At 47.0% G+C, this 16,222-nt stretch overlaps 1 protein-coding gene across 2 annotated transcripts in view; it reads left to right on the forward strand.

Annotated features, from left to right (window-relative positions):
- RHCE (Rh blood group CcEe antigens) overlaps positions 1-16,222 on the forward strand; it is a 43,573-nt gene that overhangs the window by 12,655 nt on the left and 14,696 nt on the right. Inside the window, exons 2-6 of one of the 2 annotated variants that reach the window (XM_055139135.1) lie at positions 658-844; positions 6,684-6,834; positions 10,378-10,525; positions 12,644-12,810; positions 15,027-15,164. In XM_055139135.1, coding sequence (XP_054995110.1) covers positions 658-844; positions 6,684-6,834; positions 10,378-10,525; positions 12,644-12,810; positions 15,027-15,164 — 791 coding nt within the window. The remainder of the gene's footprint in view (positions 1-657; positions 845-6,683; positions 6,835-10,377; positions 10,526-12,643; positions 12,811-15,026; positions 15,165-16,222) is intronic. The other variant, XM_055139136.1, reaches the window with a different exon arrangement.

Below are 16,222 nucleotides of genomic sequence, written 5' to 3' on the forward strand. Positions count from 1 at the left end.
AGCAAAAGGAGAGAACAGTTTTCGGCAAAAATAATTTAATTTTTGCCAACAATCTCTGAATCTGCTCCTGCCCCCTCTTTTCTGGGCTCCCCGGGTCAGTCACTGGCTTCTGTGGCCTTGTTTTCTCTTGAGCATGATCAGAGGGTGAGCCAGGCCCTCTGTAGAGCCTTGTAAGTGTCCCAATCATAACAATGATGGTGATATTTACTGAGCACTTACTAAGGGCCAGGCCATGCCTTCCAGCTGAACCTGCTCTAATTCATCTAATCCTTACCTCAGCCTTCCAGGAAATTTATGCGCTGTCCCACTATTCAGGTGAGAAACTGGCTCAGAGAGGATAGTATCATTTTTTTTTGGGGGGGGGGTCACATCTGGCAATGCTCAGGAGCTACTCCTGGCTCTTCACTCAGGTATTACTCCTGGCAGTGCTTGGGGGACCATATGGGATGCTGGGGATCAAAACCAGGTTGGTGATGTGCAAACCCTACCCTCTGTGCTATCGCTCTGGCCCTGGCCCCGCCCCAAGTGGGCAGCAACTTGACTCACCATTCTTCAGTGACCTTCTAAGTCTAACCACCATTCTGGAACACTCGATTGCACACACCCTTTCACCTGTTCTCCTCTCTTCCTCCCTCCTGGCATCTCCTTTCTGAGCAGCTTTCCAGGATGTTGCAGTTATGGCGGCCCTTGGCCTGGGCTTCCTTACCTCCTCTTTGCGGAGACACGGCTGGAGCAGCGTGGCCTTCAATCTCTTTATGCTGGCCCTCGGGGTGCAGTGGGCAGTCTTGCTGGATGGCTTCCTGAACCAGTCATCACTTGGGAAGGTCATCATCACACTGTCCAGGTAACAGGATGGCTACTGGTTCATTTGGGGGATCTTTTGAAATGTAAAGCTGGAGAGGAAAGGTCCTACTACACTGGATGTCCCCTTATCTGTTTAACTCCAAAGTCACACAATATTTAGGACATACTTATACTAACAATTACTCATTGCTTACCTCACATTTAAATTTTAGGTAGTTATTTATTGGGTTTGGGATACCTCACATTAAAATTTAACTGGGCATTCAATATTTTATCTCTCCACCCCAAGCCCAGATCCACAGCCTCCCTCAAGTCTTATTTTTATTATTAAATAAGATTTTGTTCATTTTTTGTTTGGGGGCAACACCCAGCAGTGCTCAGGGGTAACTCCTGGCTCTGCACTAAGAAATCACTCCTGGCGGGTGCAGGAGACCATATGTGATAAGATCCAGGTTGGCTGCATATATCTTACCTACTGTGCTATCTCTCTGGCCCCCTTAAATACGATTTTATAAAGCAATGTAATACATATATATACATGTATATATATATATACATATATATAAAGCATATATATATATATTTGCTTTTCGGGTCACAGGGGTTACTCCTGGCTCTTCACTCAGGAATTATCCCTGGCAGTGCTCAGGGGACCATATGGGATGCTGGGAATTGAACCCGGGTTGGCCGCATGCAAGGCAAACTCCCTACCCGGTGTGCTATCGCTCCAGGTTCTTGCCTTATACACAGCTAGCTCAGGACCCAGATTCAATCCTCTGTACCTCACGATCCCATAGCACTGCCAGGATTAATAATCCTTCCCCTCACCCAATTTACTCCTAAGGACCACCTATCTGAAAGGTTTAAACTCAATTATGTTTGCGAAGTACCTGTCCAGATAGCTGGATAGGTATCTAACCTGGATGAGATAAAACAAGGAAATAGTGGCTCAGAGTATATAAGACTGCTGAAGAACACCCAGCTAAGCAGGGGTGAAAATGCCTTCACTCTGTGTGTGTGTGTGTGTGTGTGTGTGTGTGTGTGTGTGTGTGTGTGCCCGTACACACATATTTATACTCTAGATATTACAGTTATAATAGTGTTATCCTTTATGTTTTTATTTCATTTTTGCTTTTTGGGGGCCACACCTTGCCGTGCTTAGGGCTTACTCCTGGCTCTGATCAGATATCACTCCTGGTGGTCTCAGGGGACAATATATGGTGCTAGGGATTGAACCCTGTCAGCTGGTTACAGGGCAAACACCTTACCCTCTGTACTATTTTTCTAGCCATATTTATATTTTTAATGTACAAGCTACAACAACCCCTTCCCCACCACCAAAGTGCCCAAGCCCCTCCACTGCTATCTTTATGTGATTTCTAGTTCACCTCTTCACTGTACCCAAACCCCAGCTTCAGAGTTTCTATTTTTGTTTAATTTTGTTTTCCTTTTTGTGGTGCTAAAGATCAAACCCAGGTCCTCACACATGTGATGCAGCATGTGCACTACCACAGACCCATCCTATTTTAACTTACTATCACCCTTCCTTACCCTCCCTTCTCCTCCACAGTGCCATGACACAAAACACAATCTGAAAAAGCTCACCTCCCATCTAAAAAGAAAGCCCTCCACATTGTGTCTTCTAAAAAGCTTAGGAGCTAATCCCCACAGGATTTGATAACCTTTGTAATCACTTGCAAAGTAACAAAGGGCAGTCAGGGGAACTCGGATGAGGTGGCCTGATCTGACCTTTCTCCTGCCTTGGCATGAGGTCACAGGAGCCTCAGCCTTCTGTGCCTTAGTCAGTTGTAGACCTTTCAGGCTGTCCCTCTCCTGACAGGCCGTCAGCAGGACCTGTTTGCCCTGGCTTAACTCAGGAATACAAGAAAAGGCCACAAGCAGCCAAATGGCTCCCCGCCCTATCCTTGGCCATTGGGATCCTCCCTGCTATGATCACTTTCTGACAGGTGGCACAGATTTGAACAATGGGTTTTTGGTGGTGGTGGTTGTTTGCTTGTTTGGGGGCCACACCCGGCAGTACTCAGGAGTTACTCCTTGACTTTGCACTCAGGGTTCACTCCTACAAGGTCTGGGGGACCATATGGGATGCTGGAAATCGAACCTGGGTCAGCTACGTGCAAGGCAAAAGCCCTACACACTGTCCTATCACTGCAGGCCCCAGATTTGGACAATTGGCTCCTTCCTGATCCTTCCTTCCCAGTACAGGCTGGTGGATGATGCCAGGTCACCTCTTAGAGAACTGTCCCTCTCCCTTGTCTCACCTGTGTAACCTGACATGTGCTGAATTTGCTCTTCCTTGAATGAGTCCCTTTGCTATCCTTGTTTTCCTCCTAAGATAAGGGCTTAGTAAACAGTTCTTAGAACAAACATCAAAACGAAAGGACACCTAAGATGTGTGCTATTTTAATACTATATTTTGAAAGCTCCAGGAGTTCCCCCACTTCAGAACCTAGCTTCTTAAGGATCACCTTAAATCAACCCTAAATGGATGTGGTCACAGAATGTGGGGGGTCATGAAAAATTCAGTAACAGTAAAAGGTTACCAAATCATGATCAAACACCTCATGATGAAATATTAATTCAAATCAACTGAGTCGTGAATTTGAGGTGTTTCTGGCAGTCTACATTTGCACTGCATTCTTGGGCAGAAGAGGGTATGAGTGAAAAAGTCTATGGAGCCGTGCCATAAAAGATATAAGCAATAATCAACCCCCTTACCATGCTTACTGGACTCACTTCACCCTCACAATAGCTCTGCAGGCATCGCCTGTTCATACATATATACATATATATGTATATATAGCCAACCCAGTTTCGATTCCTCCATCCCTCTCAGAGAGCACGGCAAGCTACCAAGAGTATCCCGCCCTCATGGCAGAGTCTGGCAAGCCACTGTGGCGTATTCGATATGCCAAAAACGGTTAGAACAAGTCTCACAATGGAGACATTACTGGTGCCCACTTGAGCAAATTGATGAACAACAAGATGACAGTGCTACAGTGCTACACACACACACACACACACACACACACACACACACACACATGCTTTTTTTCTTTCTTTCTTTCTTTTTTTTTTTTTTTTTTGCTTTTTGGGTCACACCTGGCAATGCTCAGGGCTTACTCCTGGCTCTGCATTCAGGAATTACTCCTGGCAGTGCTGGGAGACCATGTGGGATGCTGGGGATTGAACTCAGTTTGACTGCATGCAAGGCAAATGCCCTACCAGCTGTACTATCACTCTGGCCCCTTAAATGAGTAGAGACACAGAATGTCTTTTGTTGCTGTTGTTGTTTATTTGTTTCATTTTGGAGTCACACCCGGTGGTGCTCAAGGCTTACTCCAGACTCTGTGCTCAGGGATCACTCCTGGCCATGCTCAGGGTACTATAAGTGGTGCCAGGAATCGAATCCAATTTAGCCACACACAAGGCTACTGTACTCTTCCCAGCCCTGAGACACAGAATGTTTTAAGTAATTTGTCCAAGGCCACATAGCCACGAAGTGCCTGAGTCTAGACCTGAGGCTGCTCTCCTCACCACTGTCTCACGAATCACTATCTCAGTACCCACCATACAAGGTTAGTGAGACCCCAGGCCTGAAATCTCACCACTGAAATGCATACCTTTTTTGTTTGCTTGTTTTTGGGGCCACAACTGGCAGTGTTTAAGGGTTGCTTCTGCCTCTGTAATCAGGAGTCCATCCTGGCAGGCTCGGGGGACCATGTGAAATGCCAGGGATCAAACCTGGGTCAGCTACAAGCAAAGTAAGCACTACTCCCTGTACTATCTCTCCGACCCCCATCATCCCTTTTTTTTTTATTTTCCTTTTTTTTTCTTTTCTTTTGGAAATACATTTTTTTGAATCAGAACCTTGCCAATTAGATGAACACATACTCAAAAGACATAGCCCACTAGCTATAGTGAAAAGTTGCATAAACCCATATTCAAAATAATCCCCAGCCCCTGGAAACTTCTCCCCCAGTCCCTTGTCCTCCTCTGAGCTTGACTCTAAAATCCTTGATTCTTCAGCAAGATGCTGCATTGACCACAAACTCTGAGGGGACTGCTCCAGACTTCAGAGTACAGGCTTTAAATACAGGTCAGCTGGGTTTGAACCTTATGTTTGTCCTTAATTAGCTGTGCGGCCATTGACCAGAAAAATCACTTCTTTCCTTCTCAATGTCCTCTTCTGTAAAATGGAAGAGCTGAATGGTATCAAGCTTCATTTCAGAAGGTCATTGGGAGGATTAAAATTTTAAAGAGATGATGCAGTTGCAACTCAATAACACCATAACATTATCACTGTAACATGATTATTATTATGGTGGTGGTGGTTATAAAATCATCATCATCATCAACTTCCAGGGAAAGACCAGGTCTCAGAGTGAGGTGCGCAGAGGAGAATGGGGGGTTTAATCACCGTGGACTGTCCTACTTCTTGCTGCCTCCCGAAAGAAAGTTTCCTTGGGACCAGAGAGATAGTAGAGTAGGGTGGACACTTGCCTTGCACACAGGCAACCCCACTTTGACCCCAGCACCCTTTATTGTCCCTTGAGCCAACCAAGAGTAATCCCTGAGCACAGCTGCTGAGTGTGGCACAAAAAAATAAGGAAGGAAGGAAGGAAGGAAGGAAGGAAGGAAGGAAGGAAGGAAGGAAGGAAGGAAGGAAGGAAGGAAGGAAGGAAGGAAGGAAGGAAGGAAGGAAGGAAGGAAAGAAGGAAGGAAGGGAGGGAGGAAGGAAGGAAGGGAGGGAGGAAGGAAAAGAAGGAGGGAGGGAAGGAGGGAGGAAGGGAGGGAGGGAGGGAGGGAGGGAGGGAAGGAGATAAAGAGAGAGAGGAGAGAGAAATTCTCCTTGGGGTAAGAATGATAGTATAGCAGGAAGGACACTTGCCTTGCCTGTGGCAAACCTGGGTTCAATCCCCAGCATCCCATATGGTCCCCTGAGCTCTGCCAGGAGTGATACCTGAGCACAGAGCCAGGAGTAAGCCCTGAGCACCACCAGTGCTCCTTAATGAGTCTGCTTTACTCTCTCCTTCCAGTACACTCCTCTCACTTCATGATATCACGGAGTCATGAATGTCAGCCCTGTCGCCCCAGTTGGATCATAAGCATCTTAAAAATAAAACTTGTTTTCTCCTCCTGAATCCCCTCACTCCGCATCTCATTCATCAAGGCGTCCGTAACAGTGCCAATACTGTGTACTTCTACTTCCGAGTCAGGGTTTTGTGCCAGTCATGGTGCTGAGCACACTTGCCCTGCTGGGAGATAGGCTGATGATCACTTTCACTCTCCCGATAGAGAACCAGACCCGGTGAGATTTAATAGCTGCCCTCAGTGGAGAGGGGAGCGCTGGAAGCCAGGCTAGTCCTGCTTCGAAACCCAGACTCCTGGCACCGCCCTGAAGAGTGAGAAGGCAGGAGTGGGCGCTGCAGGGGAAGAGTGCCCTCTGTTGAGCAGCCGGGTAATTGGGCTGAAGAGAATGGCTGGAGGCAGGATCCTGCAGTCACATCCCAGAAGGGGGCCTTGAAGGAACAACCAATGTCCATAACAACTCACCGGGATGCTCCCATCAGAGCCTCGGCATGTCCTCTGTACAGAGGAGGGAGCATAGCGCAGTCCCTCAGAACACAGATGCTGCCTGATGGGGCAAGAAGATGAGGGAGACGAAGGAGAGGCCAGGCCAATGGTATTCACCCTGAGGGGAGTGGAAATTTTTTTGAGTTCCCACTGGGTCCCCCCATTTCTTGAATGGTACCAAGCTGAGTAGGTCCTCAGCCAGTGTTTGTTGAGTGAATGAAGGAGCGAGCAAACGGGTCCTTCTCAGCTCTCCCTGACTCTCTCTCTCCCCCTGCTCTCAGTATCCAGATGGCCGTCATGAGCGCTATGTCCGTGCTGATCTCAGCAGGTGCCGTGCTGGGCAAAGCCAACCTGGTACAGCTGGTGCTGATGGTGTTGGTGGAGGTGACAGCCTTCGGCACCATGAGGATGGTCTGCAGGCGGTTCCTCAACGTGAGTCCTGACACTGTGAGGAGGAATTCTGGGGTAGGGGGGCATGGAAAGGGGAGGGAGCTGCCTCTATGATGTGATGCCACTGGCATTAAAAAAAAAGTGAAAAAGAGAAGACAAACTCTAAAAGGGCTTATAAAAGTTTGGTGTCGAAACACAGCAAACTAATGTCTTTAGTTCCCAAAGCATGAGAGTGTAGGATTATCCTCAGCGGATAATGATAGAACATGTCTAAAGAATTCATCCCCAGGCCCCCAGCAGCAGCAGCCAAGGAGCCAGAATCTTCTTTCAAACCAGTCAATGTGTCATTATACACAGGCTCATGGGGGAAGTTTTCAAGGTTATGAGTGAGGCCAGATGTGCAGGTGAAGCCAGTTTGGAAGTTTCTTCTGTCCCCTAAGCAGTTCTGACTCTGAGCCATGGTGTGGCCAATCTCTTTGTTCTACAGCAAGAAAGCCAATATCTAGAAAGGGGAAGTTGTTTTTCAAAACCACACAGCAAGGGGGTGGCTGAGCCATGTGAGAACCCAGACCGCACTGGGGTTCAGGAGAACGAACGCTGGACTTGAAATTAAAGACTGGGGTTTGATCCAGCTCTGTCATTAATTTTCTACATAACTCAGAGACAGAATACTTTCTGCTTCTTCACCTATAATATGAGGATAACTAATGTTCCTTACTACGTGGGAGTTGGGGAATAATTAGTTCATTAAATAAGATGATTTTTTTTAGCAAGTATAAAACCTTTTGCCATTTCCATATCCCAGAGTTAAAGACTAAATTGTAGAATTTTGAGAGAGAGAATGAGAAAGGTAACCAGACGTAATGTTTCTAAGAACATTTCTCTGACTTAAGGTTCAAAAAGGACCAAAGGGAGCAAGAGTGGAGTGGGTGGAGACAGTGAGGAGACTGTTGTGATACTCCAGGGTGGTAGCCACAAAGGGGTGCAGGAAGGCTTAGTTGTAGCTGCAGAGCTGACCAAATTTGCTAATAGATTGCACAAGGGGTGGAAGAAGGACTAAAAATGACTGCAAGAGGGCTGGAGAGATGGCACTGAGGGTAGGGTGCTTGCCTTGCACATGACTGACCTGGATCTGATCCCTGGCACCATATATGGTCCCCCAAGCCCTGCCAGGAATGATCCCTGAGTACAGAGCCAGGAGTAAGTCATGATTAACACTCGCTGTGGCCCCAAAACAGCCAACCAGCCAACCAAATAAAAAATTACTGCAAGGGCTAGAGAGATAGCAAGGGGGTTAATATATTGCCCTTCCACTCAGTTGACCCTGGCTCAATCCCCAGCACTGCATATAGTTCTCCAAGCACCACCAGGAGCGACCCCTCAGCACCTGTGGGTGTGACCTAAATAAGTAAATAAATAATACAAAGAGGCACTTTACCTGCTGTAGTATCTCTCTGGGTCCCATTTAAAATTCTTTATAAAGGAGTCAAATAAATAGCTCGGTAGGTAGGGCACTTGCCTTGCGTACAACCCAGATTCAATCCCAGACACCACATATAGTCCCCCAGATTTCACCAGGAGTGATCCCTGAATGCAGAGATAGGAGTAATTTCTGAGATTTTTTTCAGGTGTGGCAAGAAGAAAAGGAAGGAGGAAGGAAGGAAGGAAGGAAGGAAGGAAGGAAGGAAGGAAGGAAGGAAGGAAGGAAGGAAGGAAGGAAGGAAGGAAGGGAGGGAGGGAGGGAGGGAGGAAGGAAGGAAGGAAGGAAGGAAGGAAGGGAGGAAGGGAGGAAGGGAGGAAGGGAGGAAGGGAGGAAGGAAGGAAGGAAGGAAGGAAGGAAGGAAGGAAGGAAGGAAGGAAGGGAGGGAGGAAGGAAGGGAGGGAGAAAGGAAGGGAGGGAGGAAAAAAGGAAGGAAGGGAGGGAGGGAGGGAGGGAGGAAGGAAGGAAGGAAGGAAGGAAGGAAGGAAGGAAGGAAGGAAGGAAGGAAGGAAGGAAGGAAGGAAGGAAGGAAGGAAGGAAAGAAGGGAGGGAGGGAGGGAGGGAGAGACAGAGAGAGAAAGTGATGGGTGATAGTACAGAAGTGATAGTACAGAAGATAGGGCGCTTGCCTTGCATGAGGCCTGCCTGGGTTCTATCTCTAGCATCCCATAAGGTCCCCAGAGCCTGCCAGGAGTGATTTCTGAGTTCAGAGCCAGGAGTAAGCACTGAGTACCACCAGGTGTGGCCCAAATATAAATGGAAGAAAGGAAGGAAGGAAGAAAGGAAGGAAGGAAGGGATGGAGGGAGAAGGAAGTCTTTATAAGGAATGCATTCCCCTCCCCCATTGCCTGCACCCAGGATGGATACCCTCCTCTAGGCAGCAGAAGAGCCAGAGTGAAGAAGGACTGAAAGGGTGTATCAGAACTGGGTGTGAGGGAGAGTGATGAAAGCACGTCAGGAATGGTACAGGAGGCAAAGTCAGTCAGGTGGCAAAAGCCCATCCTTCAGGACCTGTAGGGCCTGGCCAGAAAGGTGACTCACACTGACAGAGCCAGGAGCCCAAGAGATCCTCAGGAGCCAGTTCACTCTGGCTGCTGCATGGGGATCAGTCGGCAAGAGGATAAGGGTGGAAACAGAGAGACCAATGGAAGGTTATTGCCATCATTTGGGATAAATGGTGGTTTAAACCAAGGTGGGTCAGGGAGGTATGATGGCAAAAAGTTGGAATAGTTTTTGTAACCACAGTTGGCAGAATTGAGCAGTCACTCATTGGGTTTTTAAGAATGAATAAATTTGATATCTGTAAGGCAATGTTAGCATTTATCCTGACCACTAAAAATTCTAGGGAGATGTTCTAAAAGATCTGGTTGCTGGGGCTGGAGCAATAGCGCAGCAAATAGGGTGTTTGCCTTGCATGCAGCAGACCCGGGTTCGATTCCCAGCATCCCATATGGTCCCCCGAGCACTGCCAGTGGTGATTCCTGAGTGCATGAGCCAGAAGTAACCCCTGTGCATTGCCAGGTGTGACCCAAAAACCAAAAAAAAAATATCTGGTTGCTGCATGTCACAACGCTTATATCATTTATTACTCCATGCAAAGAGTTGCAGTTCTATCCCAAAGTCGGGGGCAATGGGGTGCAGATCTGTATGGCTCTTTGCCTCACCTAAGAACATCTTGTCCAAAAGCATTTATTTATTTATTTATTTATTTTTGCTTTTTTTTTGGGTCACAGTCAGCTATGCTCAGAGGCAACTCCTGGCTCTGCACTCAGGAACTACTCCTGGTGGTGCGCTGGGGACCATATGGGATGCCAGGGATTGAACCTGGGTTGGCCGCATGCAAGGCAAACACCCTGCCTGCTGTACTCTCTTTTCGACCCCCCAAAAGCATTTAAAAGCTGATAAGGCCAAGCAGCAACCTTCCTAGAGTCAGTACCACCCATGGGCTCGCCAAAAGGGAACAGCTGCGCTGGATGAGCAGCAATGACACCAACCAGACTTCAAGTCACCAATGGGGATAAACTTCCAAACTCTCCCACGGCTGTGGGGTTTGTCTATGGGTAGCAGGTGCAGACACTCACCTCCCTCACTGGTGTGCTTTACAGACGGACAGCCACGTAAGCATGATGCATATCCACGTGTTTGCGGCCTATTTTGGATTGACCGTGGCCTGGTGTCTCTCAAGGCCTCTGCCTGAGGGAACGGAGGAGAAAAATCACACAGCAACCAGCCCCAGTTTGTTTGCAATGCTGGGTAAGGAGTAAGGGGAGAAGGTTGGAGAGGGGGGATTGTTTCAGACCTGGCCTGCAGTGGCTCCAAACCCCTGCAGGGAAAATCTGGCACCTGTCTCCAGCTGCCTGGGGGTTCTTTTCCAATTGTGTATGTTGAATTCAACCAACCTGAGGATAGACTATTCCCATGACTTTTTTTTTTTAATGTAGGAGTACTGCTATTTATTCAGCCATTGATTAAGCTGATTGAATTGGGCATGAACTCTATATTGCTTTTATTTTTTTTAATGAATCACTGTGAGGTACAGTTACAAAGCTTTCATGTTCAAGATTCAGTCGTACAATTATCGAAAACCAGTGCACACTTTCCACCACCAGTGTCTCCAGTATATCCCCTCCTCCATACCAGTCCTCATCCTGCCTCCATGGCAGACAATTTGGCCAATACTCTCTCTCTCCTTTGGGGCATTATGTTTTGCTCAAATTTTCCCACCACCATTCAAGCCTGCCTGCCACGGGTAGATGCTAGATCATTTATTGTCCTTTGCTCATTTTGAATATCATGGGTGCCGTGACCTTGTGCTTCTGGGATCCTAGATTGCAGATAGTTGGGTTCCAGAGACATTTCTGTAGGGCACTAATCCATTTTGGGATTCAATTGCATGTCTCCGGACCAGAGCTGTTGGTGTGCTAAGATGGTGCCTGGAGGCATATTATGGGTGTGACAGCCAGGCCATTGAATGGGCAAGGGAACCAGGGAGGGACAGCTGGCGCCTCTGCCACCATGCAGCATGGAGACTTAGTCCTGGAGCCCGAATACCTGGGCATGGCTTGTGGAAGCTCTTGGTTGCTTCCATGATTCCAAATGGAGTAAGCGGGGAGACTGCATCTGCTCCATCTGGGGTGCCCTGGTGAAACTGGCTCAGTATGGGACCTGGAGAGATCTCTGGCTCTGTGGTGTCTTCAAGGACTCGCTGCTGTGTCTCTGGACCAGGGCTGTCATTCCTATGACTTTATTTTTAAAATTTGGGGGGGGTTAATATTATTTACTTATTTATTATTAATTCATCATGAGATACAATAACAAAAATTTCATGTTTGAACTTCGATCGCATGGTCATCAAACACCCATCCCTTCACCAGTGTACATTTTCCACCACCAAAATCCCCAGTATTTCCTCCTCCCCCATTCCACACCTCCCCCTGCCTGTGTGGTAGATAATTTGCAAAGTATTCTTTCGCTATTTTAGTTACCTTTGATATTTCAAGACTAGTCCTACCACCCCTCATACCTGCAGAAAATGCAATTGCTAGACAATGTGTTTTGTATTGCTTGTTATGGGTATAATATGATTTTATATTATATTATATTCTTAGATCTAGAAATTCTAAGATTTTAATAATTACGTCTGAAGAAATCGCTGTCACAAGTTGCTCATGTCTGAGATTCCTGTGTGTGTGTGTCTCTAAATCGTGGCCACGTGGGAGCTGGTGTTTTTTCTGGCTTCTAGAAAATAGCCACAACTGGAGCCCTTAGAGGGCAGACGGTGGGACGGCACCTGCCTCTGCCTGGAGTGCCCAGCAGAGAAGGCCTATTGCAAAGTCCTGGGCAATCTCTGCCAAAAGTTGCTCGGGTTCGAGATTTCTGTGTGTCTCCCATGACTTTAAATAAACGTCTTCAGTCCTTTTGTCTCAACTTCAAGGGAGGGTATTGAACAAGTGAAGAAAGTGAGACCAGGAGGTGAAAGAAGAGTAGTTATTCTATGTTTTGAAAAACTGCGGTGAAAATGAAAATATACCTGAGGCTGCTGGGAGAGGCTTAGAGAAACTAGGGCCACACGCAGGATGCACCGCAGGCTAAAGAACACCAGACAAGGGCCCAAAGGGAGGCAGCACATTTGAGAGTGTAAAGTAAGTATTTGGCTATGGCAAGCTGGGGCAGAAGACTTGGGGTTTGGTGATTTTAAACTCTCAGGGACTTACTTTCCTTACCGGTAAAAGTCTGATAGCTGGATTCTGCCTCTTTGAAACTTCAGAGAATCGTGTAGCTAGACGGGGACTGCCAGCTGGGGACTCTCCTGCCTGCAGCCCACAGAGGCTGAGGCAGGAGACTGATTCAGTGACTCTCTCTGGCCTCCAGGAACCCTCTTCTTGTGGATGTTCTGGCCAAGTTTCAACTCAGCTCTGCTGGACATTCCCAGTCACAGGAAGAATGCCATCTTCAATACCTACTATGCTCTAGCGGTCAGCGCAGTGACAACCATCTCCATATCAGCCTTGACTCATCCCCAAGGGAAGATCAGCATGGTGAGGAACTGGCTACCCCGGCACCATGCTGGGTCTTCTGGACACATACATTCATGTCCCCAGGCCCCAGCCTGAATCCCACAGGTTGGGTGATCAGAGTCTTGTCTACAATGGAACATGGGAAAGTATTGGTGTGTCAAATGGACACTGAAACACAAGACATGATCAAAGGCACTCTAGGGAGAGAGTCTTTCTATTCATTCCAATAGAAAGACTATTCATTTTCTGCTAAGGCTAGCCACTGACAGCAAGGAGAAAGGAATGAGAATAGAAACGTTATCCTCTCCCCACAAAATTTCAGGAATGGAATGATTAGAAGCCAAGCAAAGATACATATTAGTGACCAGGGATGTGACTCAATGGTAGAGACTCACTTTGCATGTGTGGGGCCCCAGGTTTGATACCAGACACCACAAGACACCTTACTGGAAGTGACCTCTAAGCACCAAGTTGGGAGTGTTTCCTGGGCACTGCTAGGTGTGCTCAAATACCAAACTAACAACAACAACAACAGAAACAAAAAGAAGTATGGAATCCTAGTCATTTACCCTTGGAGTGGAGTGTGGCCACAGATAACAAGTTTAACAGTATAATGGCAGCACTCCATAGTGACAGGGAGTTTAGGATCAGAAAAACATGGGGATATCCAGAGGTGCATATGAACATCAGGTAAGCTGGAAGCTGGTACCAGAATTCAAAGCTCTACATCCTGGTTAGAGTTGGGTGTAGTAGTGGGAGGCAGTAACATAAAAACAAGATAAGATCCAAGTTTAGAGGACTGGTGGATATAGAGACATGATCCGGAGTCAAAGCTAAATTATTGGGTCCAGTCATATTGGCTGGCATAGCACAAAGTATTACTGTATCACTGTCATCCCGTTATTTGTCAATTTACTCGAGTGGGCACCAGTAACATCTCTATTCCTCCCATCCCTGAGTTTTTTTTATTTAAATTTTTTAATTTTATTGAATCACCATGTGGAAAATTACAATGCTTTCAGGTTTAAGTCTCAGTTATATAATGCTGAAACAACCATCCCTTCACCAGTGCCCATATTCCACCACCAAAAAAAAAAAAACAACCCAGTATACCTCCCATCCCTCCCACCCTCACACCCCGCGGCCCCCCCCTCCTGCCTCGGTAACTGATAAATTTCACTTTACTTTCTCTTTACTTTGGTTACATTCAACATTTCAAAAAAACTCACTATTATTGTTAGGAGTTCCCCATTAGAGTCAGATCTGCTGTGAAGAGATACGAGGTTTTGGATTTCTGTATTTTAGTAACTAAGTCCAGGGAAATTTCTTCCAGATATTGGATCATTGCAAGTTTGTAACTCTCATCTGTGGTCCTCATAATATGGCGGTCGCCACGCCCTTCACCCCCAGCAAGAAAAAAGACGAGAGAGAGAAATACCTTTCCCCTCCTAGGTAGGCATGGGGCCTCGGCTTAGTTCTCAGTCTGGAGACGTTCTGCAAGAAGCTGCCCATACCAAAAGTAGTTTAGCTGGCTTCTGGAGTCATGCTCGTGCAGTTGCGGAGAGGCCGCACACGTGCGGCCCCCAGGATCACATCTTGGCAGCGAGCGGGGCTGGTGCCGCCCACTTTCCCAAGAGCACCCTCGAGTCCTATTCCAGCCCTGAGATTTTAGCAGCCTCTCCTTACTCATCTTTCCCAAAGATTGGAGGCTCTTTCAGGGTCAGAGGAATGAGACCTATCGTTACTGTTTTTGGCATATCGAATACGCCGTCGGTAGCTTGCCAGGCTTTGCCCGATAGCACAAAGTAGGCATTAATAATAATGAGTAAGAAAGAACAATAATAGCTTATATTTGAGAATTTTCTCTATGCTAGGCAATACATTTAGAGTTTTACCTATAGTGACTTATTCAGTCTTACAATACTAATAGATTCAGTCAAAGCCCCATTCTTCCAGGAGGAAAGGTGAGTGCTAAGGATTAAGTGTCCAAGGACACAACTTTAACAAATGAGAAAGTGGTTAGTAACTGTACCTTCTAGAAGATTCCCTACCTGCTACTCAACCAGCATGACCACTCTCTAAGTCTGAGATGTGAGATGAGAGAAGGTTACTGGTAAAGATAGATGGTAATGGAGACATATTAAAATATTGCTGTATTATCAGCTTAAGTAACTTTGAGGAAAATGCTCTCCTTTCCATGTCTTCACTTCATTCACTCCCAGGGTATTTCTTTGCAGATGCATATCCACAATGCAGTGCTGGCAGGAGGTGTGGCTGTGGGCACCGCATGTCACCTGATCACATCTCCTTGGCTGGCCATGGTGCTTGGCCTTGTGGCTGGACTGATCTCCATTGGGGGAGCCAAGTGCTTGCCGGTAAGGAGCTGGGCAGCTAACAGTGTCTGTGTTGGTTTAGACCAGCAGAATCCAAGGACCGTGGCATATTGGCAGGAATCTCCTGGGAGCTGGGGAATACCCAGTCCACCCCGGCAGTATTCAGGGACCTCCAGGACCACATCTAGCAGTGCTGCAAGACTGCACCTGGGAATGCTTAGGGGACCATCTGGTGCTGGGGATCAAAATGGAGTCAGCCCCATGCAAGGAATGAAACTTAACCTCTGTACTCTCTCTCTCTTTCTGGTTGCCCCCGCCTTTTTCCCCTAAATATCTGATTTATTTCTGCCTGGTAGATCTTCTCCTATTCAATTTCCAAATAGTTTCTCCAAGAAGCTAGGGGGCCAGAGAGATAATACTTGCACTCGGTCAACCCAGGTTCAATCCTCAGCATCCGATATGGTTCCCTGGCCCCCACCAGGAGTGATTCATCCCTGAGCGTACAGCCATGAGCACAGACCTTTGAGCAAGACCAAAAAGAAAAAAAGCAGAAATCCAGATAGAAGTTCTTGGTCACAACTCCAATTTGTTGGGTAGTGTGTGTGTGTATGGGAGGGGGGATGAGAGGTATCATAGCTTATTGACTTAGTTTGGATAATATTCTTGTTAGGTTTATTTGTTGGTGATGCTCAAAGGTTATTCCTGGCTCTGAACTCAGGAATGGCTCCTGTGATGTTCCAGGGGGACCATATGGGATGCTGAGGATCGAACCCGGGTTAGCTGCATACAGGGCAAGCTCTCTACTTGCTTTACTATCTCTCCAGCCCCGGTGTACCTGTTTAGGGCTGCGAGGTATGTCATGCCTATGGCTGTTACCCATGAGCCAAGTGAATGGTGGTGTGAAGGGCAACACCCAGACAAGGGGTGAGCTGGTAATCCAAGTCATGTCCACCTCTGATTAGTTTTTTCTATAAGTGGATAAAGTATAATTTTCTAGGCTTTGAAGTCTTGATGGAAAACAAAGGAATATACTGGAAGGGCTCAAAAACTGGAGTGCATTTGGATGACAAATATTATTCTCAGGGAAGCGCTTTCAACCT

Source organism: Sorex araneus, chromosome 5, assembly GCF_027595985.1.
Source record: "Sorex araneus isolate mSorAra2 chromosome 5, mSorAra2.pri, whole genome shotgun sequence".
NCBI classification, from domain to species: Eukaryota; Metazoa; Chordata; class Mammalia; order Eulipotyphla; family Soricidae; genus Sorex; species Sorex araneus.